Source organism: Salmo salar, chromosome 10 (assembly GCF_965601325.2).
Source record: "Salmo salar chromosome 10, fSalSal1, whole genome shotgun sequence".
Taxonomy (NCBI): Eukaryota; Metazoa; Chordata; class Actinopteri; order Salmoniformes; family Salmonidae; genus Salmo; species Salmo salar.
In genome coordinates, this window is record NC_138300.1 from 14,332,384 (window position 1) to 14,344,922 (window position 12,539).

At 46.1% G+C, this 12,539-nt stretch overlaps 1 protein-coding gene across 1 annotated transcript in view; it reads right to left on the reverse strand.

Moving 5' to 3' along the window:
- The window catches only part of LOC106613554 (growth hormone-releasing hormone receptor), a 61,670-nt gene that overhangs the window by 3,701 nt on the left and 45,430 nt on the right, over nt 1-12,539 (reverse strand). Inside the window, exons 11-12 of the mRNA XM_014215935.3 lie at nt 11,975-12,104; nt 9,237-9,278 (exon numbers count right to left, since the gene is read on the reverse strand). Of these exons, the coding sequence (XP_014071410.1) occupies nt 9,237-9,278; nt 11,975-12,104 (172 nt within the window). The remainder of the gene's footprint in view (nt 1-9,236; nt 9,279-11,974; nt 12,105-12,539) is intronic.

The window sequence follows — 12,539 nt, forward strand, 5'->3', positions numbered from 1 at the left end:
CACAGTCTCCTCTGAACAGTTGATTTTGAGATGTGTCTGTTACTTATTTATTTATTTGGGCTGCAATTTCTGAGGCTGGTAATTCTAATGAACTCTGGGTCTTCCATTCCTGTGGCGGTCCTCATGAGAGGCAGTTTCATCATATCGCTTAATGGTTTTTGCCACAGCTCTTGAAGAAACTTTCAAAGTTCATGAGATTTTCTGGGTTGACTGACCTTCATGTTTTAAAGTAATGATGGACTGTCGTTTCTCTTTGCTTATTTGAGCTGTGCTTGCCATAATATGGACTTGGTCTTTTACCAAATAGGGCTATCTTCTGTATACCACCTCCACCTTGTCACAACACAACTGACTGGCTGAAACGCATTAATAAGGACAGAAATTCCACAAATTAACAAGGCACAACTGTTAATTGAAATGCATTCCAGGTGACTACCTAATGAAACTGGTTGAGACAATGTGTGCAAAGCTGTCATCAAGGAAAAGGGTGGTCACTTTGAGGAATCTAAAATATATTTTGATTTGTTTAACTCTTTTTTGGTTACTACATCTACATGATTCCATATGTGTTATTTTATAGTTTTAATGTCTACTATTATTCTACAATGTAGAAAACTGTCAAAATAAAGAAAAACCCTGTAACGAGTAGGTGTGTCCAAACTTTTGACTGGTACTGTATATTTAATCCATTTTAGAATAAGGCTGTAAGGTAACAAAATGTGGAAAAAGTCAAGGGGTCTGAATACTTTCAGAATGCACTGTATATATACACTACATGACCAAAGTATGTGGACACCTGCTTGTCAAACATCTCAATCCAAAATTGGTGTTCCAATTTATCCCAAAGGTGTTCGATGGGGTTGAGGTCAGGTTTCTGTGCAGGCCAGTCAAGTTCTTCCACATCGTTCGACAAACCATATCTGTATGGACCTCGTTTTGTGCAAGGGGGCATTGTCATGCTGAAAGAGGAAAGGGCCTTCCCCAAACTGTTGAAACAAAAGATGGAAGCACAGAATAGTCTAGAATGTCATTGTATGCTGTAGCGTTAAGATTTCCCTTCACTGAAAGGGGCCTAACCCGAATCATGAAAAACAGCCCCAGACCACTATTCCTCCTCCACCAAACTTCACAGTTATCCTGGCATCGTTATCCTGGCATCCGCCAAACCCAGATTCGTTCGTTGGACTGCCAGTTGGTGAAGCGTGATTCATCACTCCAGAGAATGTGTTTCCACTGCTCCAGAGTCCAATGGAGGCGAGCTTTACGCCACTCCAGCCGACACTTGGCATTGCACATGGGGATCTTAGGCTTGTGTGCGGCTGCTCGGCCATGGAAACCCATTTCATGAAGCTCCTGACAAACAGTTCTTGTGCTAACGTTGCTTCCAGAGGCAGTTTGGAACTCGTTAGTGAGCGTTGCAACCGTGGACAGACGATTTGTACGCGCTACAGCACTCGGCGGTCCCGTTCTGTGAGCTTGTGTGGCCTACCACTTTGTGGCTGAACCGTTGTTGCTCCTAGATATTTCCACTTCACAATAACAGCACATACAGTTGACGAGGGCAGCTCTAGCAGGGAAAACATTTGACGAACTGACTTGTTGGATAGGTGGCATCCTATGACGGTGCCACGTTGAAAGTCACTGAGCTCTTCAGTAAGGCCATTCTTCTGCCAATGTTTGTCTATGGAGATTGCATGGCTGTTTGCACGATTTTACAGTATATACTGTATATATTCACACTCTGTTGGTCACAGATGCCTTTAAAAGAAAGGAGGGGAGTTGATCAGAAAACCAGTCAGTATCTGGTGTGACCACCATTTGCCTCATGCAGTGTGACACATCTCCTTCGCATAGAGATCAGGCTGCTGATTGTGGCCTGTGGAATTACAACCAACTGATATTGGTGGAAACTGGAACACACTGTCGTACACAGTGATCCAGAGAATCCCAAACATGCTCTACGGGTGACATGTCTGGTGAGTATGCAGGCCATGGAAGAACTGGGACATTTTCAGCTTCCAGGAATTGTGTATAGATCCTTCCGATATGGGGCCGTGCATTATCATGCTGAAACATGAGGTGATGGCGTCGGATGAATGGCACGACAATGGGCCTCAGGATCTCATCACTGTATCTCTGTGCATTCAAATTGCCATCAATAAAATTCAATTGTGTTCGTTGTCCGTACCTTCTGCCTGCCGATACCATAACCCCACCTACACCACGGGGCACTCTGTACACAATGTTGACATCAGCAAACAGCTCGCCTACACGACGACATACACGCAGTCTGACATGTGCCTGGTACAGCTGAACTCGGGAATCTTCGATGAAGAGTACACATCTCCAGCGTGCTAGTGACTATCGAAGGTGAACATTTGCTCACTGAAGTCGGTTACGACGCCGAACTGCAGTCAGGTCAAGATCTTGGTGAGAACGACGAGCAGGCAGATGAGCTTCCCTGAAACGGTTTCTGACATATTGTGCAGAAATTATTTGGTTGTGCAAACCCCAAGTTTCATTAGCTGTCTGGGTGGCTGGTCTCAGACAATCCCGCTGGATGTGGAGGTCCTGGGCTGGTGTGGTTACACTTGGTCTGCGGTTGTGAGGCCGGTTGGACGTACTGCCAAACTCTCTAAAACAATTGATTGAGAAATGAACATTAAATTCTCTGGAAACCACTCTGGTTGATTCCTGCAGTCAACATGCCAATTGCACGCTCCCTCATAACTTGAGACATCGGTGGCACTGTGTTGCGTGACAAAGCTGCACATTTTAGTGGCTTTTTATTGTCCCCAGCACAAGGTGCACCTGTGTAATGATCATGCTGTTTAATCAGCTTCTTGAGATTCCACACCTGTCAGGTGGATGTATTATCTTGGCAAAGGAGAAATGCTCACAAACAGGGACGTAAGCAAATTTGTGCACAAAATCTGAGAGAAATAAGCTTTTTGTGTGTCTGGAACATTTTGGGGATCTTTTATTTTCAGCTCATGAAACCAACACTTTACATGTTGCTTTTATATTTTTGTTCAGTGTATTAAACTAGTACCAAACAGACACAAGCTAGGCGTGAAAAAGAGAAATCTGTAAACATTTTGAAATTGTGTTGATTACTGATTCCCTGTCACGTCCTGGCCGGTAAAAGGGGTTATTTGTCATTGTAGTTGGTCAGGGCGTGGCAGGGGGTGTTTGTTTTGTGTGGTTGGGTATTGTAGGTTTAGGTTCTAGTTTTCCGTGTTTATCTAGCTTTTCTAGTTCTGTGTGAGTTTTGTCAATGACCTCCAATTAGAGGCAGCTGGTTGTTGTTGTCTCTAATTGGAGGCCATATTTAGTTGTGTTTGTTTTCACTGGGTTTTGTGGGTGGTTGTTTCTATTATAGTCTATGCACCTTACTGGACTGTTTTCATCGTTTGTTTTGTATTGGTTAAGTGTTTTCCTTAATAAATAAGAGGATGAGCACTTTACCCGCTGCGTTTTGGTCCCCCTTCAACGACGATTGTTACAGAACCACCCACCAAAGAAGGACCAAGCAGCGGAGGAAGGAGCAGCAAGAGAGCTATTTGGAGTCCTGGACATGGGAGGAGATCCTGGATGGTAAAGGACCATGGAGGCAGGCTGGGGAGTACCAGCGCCCGAAGGAGGAGCTGGAGGAAGCTAAGAGGGAACGACGGAGGTATGAGGCATTATATCCTCCATTTCAGGAGGTGAGGAGGCAGCCCCAAAACATTTTTTGGGGGGGGCATACGGGGAGTCAGGGGGGAGCCCTGACCTAACTTCCCGGGGGTACAGGGGAGAGCCGTGGAGCAAAGAGGAGCCAGTCAAGGAATCAAGCGAGGAGCTTGACGCAAGATTCCGGAGAGAGGTACTGGCGGAAAGGGCACGAAGGAGCACCTGTGCTTACTATGGAGAGCGACGGAGCAAGCAAGCACCATGTTATGTGGAGATACGCACGGTATCGCCAGTGCGCAGCTACAGCCCGGTGCGCTTGGTGAAAGCTCCTCACAGGTGTCATGCTAGAGCCAGCATCGAGCCAGGACCGGTGATGCAAGTTGCAAGCATCAGACCGCCGGTGAGGGTTCATGGCCCAGTGTATCCTGTTCCTGCTCCTCGTACTCTTCCTCCAGTGTGTCTGCCCAGTCCAGTACGTCCTGTTCCTGCTCCTCGCACTAGCCCTGTGGTGCGGGTAACTAGTCTGGCGCCTCCAAAGCCAGCCCCACGCATCAGGCCTTCAGTGTGCCTGCCCAGCCCAGTACGTCCTGTTCCTGCTCCTCGCACTAGCCCTGTGGTGCGTGTTACTAGTCTGGCGCTTCTACAGCCAGTCCCACGCATCAGGCCTCCAGTGCGCCTGCCCAGCCCAGTACGTCCTGTTCCTGCTCCTCGCACTAGCCCTGTGGTGCGGGTAACTAGTCTGGCGCCTCCTAAGCCAGCCCCACGCATCAGCCCTCCAGTGCGCAGTCCCAGTCCAGAGCTTCCGGCGACAGTCCCCCGTCCAGAGCTTCCGGCGACGGCCTACAGTCCGGAACCGGCAGAGACGGCCTACAGTCCGGAACCGGCAGAGACGGCCTACAGTCCGGAACCGGCAGAGACGGCCTACAGTCCGGAACCGGCAGAGACGGCCTACAGTCCGGAACCGGCAGAGACGGCCTACAGTCCGGAGCCTGCAGAGACGGCCTACAGTCCGGAGCCTACAGCGACGGCCTACAGTCCGGAGCCTGCAGCGACGCCCCTCAGTCCTCCAGCGACGCCCCTCAGTCCTCCAGCGACGCCCCTCAGTCCTCCAGCGACGCCCCTCAGTCCTCCAGCGACGCCCCTCAGTCAGGGGCCTCCAGCGACACCTCTCAGCCCGGGGCCTCCAGCGACGCTCCCCAGTCAGGAGCCTCCAGAGACGCTCCCCAGCCCGGAGCCTCCAGCGACGCTCCCCAGCCAGGAGCCTCCAGCGACGCCCCTCAGCCCGGGGCCTCCAGCGACGCCTCTCAGCCCGGGGCCTCCAGCGACGCCTCTCAGCCCGGGGCCTCCAGCGACGCCGCGCAGCCCGGGGCCTCCAGCGACGCCGCGCAGCCCGGGGCCTCCAGCGATGCCGCGCAGCCCAGAGTCTGCTGAACGGGAGCTACGGCCAGAGCCAGAGCCACCTCCGTGGTGGGAGGATTGGGAAGGGGGGGTGAAGCACAGGAACAGTCATTGACGGTGGCCACCCTCCCTTCCCACCCTTTAGGTTTGGGGTTGTTTTTGTGGGTTTTGTTTTGAGGTGCATTCGGGGGTCTGCACCTTTGGGGGGGGGGTACTGTCACGTCCTGGCCGGTAAAAGGGGATATTTGTCATTGTAGTTGGTCAGGGCGTGGCAGGGGGTGTTTGTTTTGTGTGGTTGGGTATTGTGGGTTTAGGTTCTAGTTTTCTTATTTCTATGTTTATCTAGCTTTTCTAGTTCTGTGTGAGTTTTGTCAATGACCTCCAATTAGAAGCAGCTGGTTGTTGTTGTTGTCTCTAATTGGAGGCCATATTTAGTTGTGTTTGTTTTCACTGGGTTTTGTGGGTGGTTGTTTCTATTATAGTCTATGCACCTTACTGGACTGTTTTCGTCGTTTGTTTTGTATTGATTAAGTGTTTTCTTTAATAAATGAGAGGATGAGCACTTTACCCGCTGCGTTTTGGTCCCCCTTCAACGACGAGTATTACATTCCCATTGAAATAAACATTTTTCTGCAGGATAATTACACAATTTTTATGCCAAAGACACCAGAATGGCTTTCCAAGAGGTGTTGAGTGTTCCGGAGTGGTCTAGTCTCAGTCCTGGCTTAAATTTTGCTTGAAAATCAGAAAAGTTTTGAATATTGCTCTCCATCAATGATTCCCAACCAAATTTAATGAGCTTGAGCGATTGACAAAAACAATGGATATAATCAAATCGAATTGTATTGGTCACATACACATATTTAGCAGATGGTATTGTGGGTGTAGCAAATAACAGTGCAGTAATATCTAACAATTCACAACAATACACACAAATCTAAAAGTAAAAGAACGGAATTAAGAAATATATTAATATTAGGACAAGCAATGTCAGAGTGGCATTGACTAAAATACAGTAGAATAGAACACAGTATATACATATGAGACGAGTAAAGCAGTATGTAAACATTATTAAAGTGGCCAGTGATTCCATGTCTATGTATATAGGGCAGCAGACTAAGGTGCAGGGTTGAGTAACCGGTTGGTATTCGGCTAGTGATGGCTATTTAACAGTCTGATGGACTTGAGATAGAAGCTGTTTTTCAGTATCTCGGTCCCAGCTTTGATGCACCTGTACTGACCTCGCCTTCTGGACGATCGCGGGGTGAACAGGCCGTGGCTCGGGTGGTTGATGTCCTTGATGATCTTTTTGGACATCCTGTGACATTGGGTGGTGTAGGTGTCCTGGAGAGCAGGCAGCGTGCCCCCGGTAATGCATTGGGCTGACCGCACCACCTTCTGGAGAGCCCTGCGGTTGAGGGCGGTGCAGTTGCCATACCAGGCGGTGATACAGCCCGACAGGATGCTCTCAATTGTGCATCTGTAAAAGTCTGTGAGGGTCTTAGGGGCCAAGCGTAATTATTTCAGCCTCCTGAGGTTGAAGAGGCGCTGTTGCACCTTATTCACCACACTGTCTGTGTGGGTGGACCATTTCAGATTGTCAGTGATGTGTACGCCGAGGAACTTGATGCTTTCCACCTTCTCCACTCCGGTCCTGTCGATGTGGAAAGGGGCGTGCGCTCTCTGCTGTTTCCTGAAGTCCATGATCAGCTCCTTCATTTTGTTGATGTTGAGGAAGAGGTTATTTTCCTGGCACCACTCCGCAAGAGCCCTCACCTCCTCCCTGTAGGCTGTCTCATCATTGTTGGTAATCAGGCCTACTACTGTTGTGTTGTCTGCAAACTTGAGGATTGAGTTGGAGGCGTGCGTGGCCATGAAGTCATGTGAACAGGGAGTACAGGAGGGGGCTGAGTACGCACCTTTGTGGGGCCCAATGTGTTGAGGATCAGCGAAGTGGAGGTGTTGTTTCCTACCTTCACCACCTGGGGGCGGCCGGTCAGGAAATTCAGGACCCAGTTGCACAGGGCAGGGGTCATACCCAGGGCCGAGCTTAATGATGAGCTTGGAGGGTACTATGGTGTTGAAGGCTGAGCTATAGTCAATGAACAGCATTCTTACGTAGGTATTCCTCTTGTCCAGATGGGATAGGGCAGTGTGCAGTCCAATGGTGAGTGCATCGTCTGTGGATCTTTTGGGGCGGTAAGCAAATTGAAGTGGGTCTAGGAGCAGGTAAGGTAGAGGTTATATGATCCTTAACTAGCCTCTCAAAGTACTAGTCATAGTCATTTAGCTCAGTTACCTTCGCTTTCTTGGGTACAGGAACAATGGTGGACATCTTGAAGCATGTGGGGACAGCAGACTGGGATAGGGAGAGATTGACTATGTCCGTAAACACCCCCAGCCAGCTGGTTTGCGCATGCTCTGAGGACCCGGCTAGGGATGCCGTCTGGGCTGGCAGCCTTGCGAGGGTTAGCATGCTTAAATGTCTTACTCACAGTGGCCACGGAGAACGAAAGCCCACAGTCCTTGGGAGCGGGCCGCGTCGAATGGCACTGTGTAATTCTTAAAGCGGGCGAAGAATGTGTTTAGCTTGTCCGGGAGCAAGACGTCAGTGTCCACAACGTGGCTGATTTTCCCTTTGTAGTCCGTGATTGTCTGCAGACCCTGCCACATACGTCTCGTGTCTGAGCCGTTGAATCGCGACTCTCTGTACTGACGTTTTGCCTGTTTGATTGCCTTATGGAGGGAATAACTACAGTGTTTGTATTCGACCATATTCCTAGACACCTTGCCATTGTTAAATGCGGTGGATCGCGCTATAGTGTGTTGTATGTTGCCTTAAAAGTTGGTAGAATCTTATTCCAAATTATCCACAGCTGTAATGGCTGTTAAAGGTGCTTCCATCAAGTATTAACTCACGGGGGGTCTAGGAAAATGTTCTATAACTTATTTTCCACTTTGAAAATGTGGAGTAGGTTCTGTAGATCTGTAGGAAACAAATTACATTTTAAAGCAGCCAAATGTGAAAAGAGTTCAAGGGTGTGTAGATTTTCTATAGGCACTTCAGCAGGTTTCCCTTCAAGTCCTCTGCCTCCACGACGATGGCGGTATTATCAGCAGCACTGTCTTTTTACTAAAGAAATTAGTTAACTTAGGTCATTTTTCTGTTCAAATTAAATCTTCCTTCTTTCTTTTTCTTTTCTCTGCCCACTCTGACAGCGACTCATTGCTGCAGCTTAATGTCAATGAAAGTCACATCTGCAATCATATCGCGTGAAACAATGCACGTGAACTCAGTCAGGGTGGAATAGTCCATTATTATAAACCAGTCTGTGGGTGATTAACTACACTTTCTACAGAAAAACTTGGATTATAAAAACGTGGATTATATTAATATGGATATTAAATGTGTATATGGAAAGAAATGATTGATTATTCATTAATATTCATTTAATATTTTTATGTATTTATTTACTTTTTTGGAGGCTTTCTTTTGTCAACAATGTGGCCTCATTAACCTGGGCACAGTTCCCAGGCAACCCCTCCCCCCCCCCATTTTATTTGAAACTTTGAAGCTTCCCACAGATTTTGCTCCTGCTGAACCAACCTGCTGAAGAAAGACACATTTATGGTGGTGAAGAGAAATTTGAGTGTGTTTGTATGGCGAGAAACAGATTTGAACATGTGGCACTGTGTGACAACGCACACATATCAAAGCAACATCTACAGAGCAGTATGGTTGGTGTGTATTAAAGGCCCAGTGCACTCAAAATTCATGTTTTATAAAACTAACTCTGTAAAAGTATGAAAACATTTGATCAGTGTTATTTTCCTGATAGTTGACGGTTGAAAATACAATTACACAGGACCTTCTAAATCAGCAGGTTTTGCATGGGCGGGAGTTTCTGCTTTCCATGGTGACATCATCATGAGATCAATTGGTTAATAGACCAATAACGAAGAGAGTTTCAATCTTCTCTGCCAATAACAGCTAGTTTCATTTTCCCCCTCCCACTCAGACCACTCCCATGAAAATCCTAGCTAAATTCTAAAAAGCAATGGAAAATCCATTACAGTAAGGTACTTCATTGTTACCCAGGAATTGTTTGACATTGATATAAATACGGCTGCATTGGGCCTTTAAAGTAGAATGTTACACTACTCACTTCTTGGTTGAGAAAGCAGTAGAGAATTGCGACAATCAGCCCCTACAAGAGAGAGGATATATAATCAACTATCAATATTCAAAACAATTAAGCACACAGATGTTTTCAACAGTTAATTAAGAGAAGAACTGTGGGCAGTATAATTGTAAATAAAGCCATAAAAAGGTATATGATACAGTGCATTTGGAAAGTATTCAGAACCCTCGACTTTTTTCCACTTTGTTAGGTTACAGCCTTAATCTAATATTGATACAATCATTTTTTCCCTCTCATCAATCTACACCATATACCCCATAATGACAAAGCAAAAACTGGTTTGTAGAAAAACAGAAATATGACATTTACATAAGTATTCAGACCTTTTACTCAGTACTTTGTTGAAGCACCTTTGGCAGTGATTACAACCTCGAGTCTTCTTGGGTATGACTCTACAAGCTTGGCACACCTGTATTTGGGGAGTTTCTCCCATTATTCCCTGCTGATCCTCTCAAGCTCTGTCATGTTGAATGGGGAGAGTCGCTGCACAGCTATTTTCAGGTCTCTTCAGAGATGTTCGATCGGGTTCAAGTCCGGGTTCTGGCTGTGCCACTCAAGGACATTCAGAGACTTGTCCCGAAGCCAGTCCTGCGTTGTCTTGGCTGTGTGCTTAGGGTCGTTGTCCTGTTGGAAGGTGAACCTTCGCCCCAGTCGGAGGTCCTGAGAGCTCTGGAGCAGGTTTTCATCAAGGATCTCTCTGTACTTTGCTCCATTCATCTTTCCCTCGATCCTGACTAGGTCTCCCAGTCCCTGCTGCTGAAAAACATCCCCACAGCATGATGCTGCCACAACCATGCATCAACATAGGGATGTTGCCAGGTTTCCTCCAGACGTGACGCTTGGCATTCGGGCCAAAGAGTTCAATCTTGGTTTCATCAGACCAGAGAATCTTGTTTCTCATGGTCTGAGAGTCTTTATATGCCTGTGGCTCAGTTGGTAGAGCATGGTGTTTGCAACGCCAGCATGGTGTGTGCAACGCCAGGGTTGTGGGTTCAATTCCCACGGGGGGCCAGTACAAAAAAAGAATGCATGCATGAAATGAAATGAAATGGATGCATTCACTATTGTAAGTCGCTCTGGATAAGAGCGTCTGCTAAATGACTAAAATGTAAAAAAAAAAAAATGTAAAATGTTTTGGCAAACTCCAAGCAGGCTGTGATGTGCCTTTTACTGAGGAGTGGCGTCCGTCTGGCCACTCTACCATAAAGGCCTGATTGGTAGAGTGCTGCAGAGATGGTCGTCCTTCTGGAAGGTTCTCCCATCTCCACAGAGGAACTCTAGAGCTCTGTCAGAGTGACCATCGAGTTCTTGGTCACCTCCCTGACCAAGTCCCTTCTCCCCCGATTTCTCAGTTTGGCCGTGTGGCCAGCTCTAGGAAAAGTCTTGGTGGTTCCAAACGCCTTCTATTTAAGAATGATTGAGGCCACTGTGTTCAATGCTGCAGAAATATTTTGGTACCCTTCCCCAGATCTGTGCGTTGACACAATCCTCTCTCAGAGCTCTAAGGACAATTCCTTCAACCTCATGGCTTGGTTTTTGCTCTGATATGAACTGTCAACTGTGGGACCTTATATAGACAGGCGTGTGCCTTTCCAAATCATGTCAAATCAATTGAATTAACCACAGGTGGAAGGATGATCAATGGAAACAGTATGCACCTGAGCTCAATTTTGAGTCTCATAGCAAAGGGTCTGAATACTTTGGTAAATAAGGTATTTCTGTTTTTAATACATTTGCAAAAACTTCGAAAAACCTGATTTCGCTTCGTCATTATGAGGTATAGTGTGTAAATAGATGAGAGAAGTGTTTTATTTAATACATTTTATAATAAGGATGTCACGTAACAACATGTGTAAAACGTCAAGGAGGCTGAATACCGAAGGTACTGTAAACCACATTCATTTTGCCTTCTCTAAAATGATTAATGTTAACTGTTCTATTTTTCAATTACTTTGTTTTACTGGCTGTAAAAGTGCTATCCATGCCAGGAGTAATTTACGTAAGTTAGATGTATATACATATTCATGACATAGTGTATAAATACCACATACAGTGAGCTCCAAAAGTATTGGGACAGTGAACATGTTTTGTTTTGACTCTGTACTCCAGCACTTTGGATCTGAAATGATACATTGACTATGAGGTTGAAGTGCAGAGTGTCAGCTTTAATTTGAGTGTATTTTCATCCATATCGTGTGATCCGTTTAGTTATTATAGCACTTCTTATACATTTTAGGGGACCAAAAGTATTGGGACAAATTCACTTACGGTATATGCGTATTAAAGTTGTAAAAATGTAAGAATTTGGTTCCATATTTATAGCACGCAATGACTACATCAAACTTGTGACTCTACAAATTCTTTGGATGAATTTGCTGTTTGTTTTGGTTGCGTTTCAGATTATTTTGCACCTAATAGAAATCAATGGTAAATAATATATTGTGTCATTTTGGAGTCACTTTTATTGTAAATATGAGTAGAATATGTTTCAAAAGACTTCTACATGAATGTGGATGCTATGATGATTACAAATAACCCTGAATGAATCGTGAATAATGATGAGTGAGAAAGTTACAAAGGCACAAATATCATATCCCCAAGACATGCTAGCCTCTCACCAGTGAATACAGTATCTGAGAGAGCGTGAATTTGTTTGTGTGTGCAGGCCAAGCGAGTGAGTGTGTGTAAAAGGATTAGAATACCTGAAAGGACCCCATGCAGAGCTCGATGCAGAGGCGCACGCTAACCTGGAAGTAGTCAGGCAGGAAGTTAAAAACCATGTAGTGGCTGCCAAAGAGAGGGATGAGGAGGAGAGTGGACTTAGTCAGCCGTCTGGCAGAGAGGAGGAAAGAGAGAGGGAGGAAAAGAGAGAGAGAGAGAATAAGCTTGGGTTGTTCATGTTAACATGTTTATGAGTACGCATGTGATTGTGTACAAGAATGCATTTCAAAGCCAATTTTACATTTACGTATGGGAGCATACCGGTACCCGTAATTATTGTTTTACTACTACTTGACTGACCTTAGCTAAGAATATAATAGGATCTACATATGCATGAGTGCTTTCGGGGCTCGAGTCAACTATTCTGCACTGCCCTCTAATGAGGATATCATCTGCTAAGCCTTTCGAGGGGTGAAGTGGTGTAGGTGATCCGTTGCCAGACAGACCGCATTGACTCAGCGGTGGGTGAATCAGACCTTGCACACATGAAAACATGCTCCCTTCCCTCAAACCTTGACGACTTCTCCTTCCCTGGATACAAAGGAA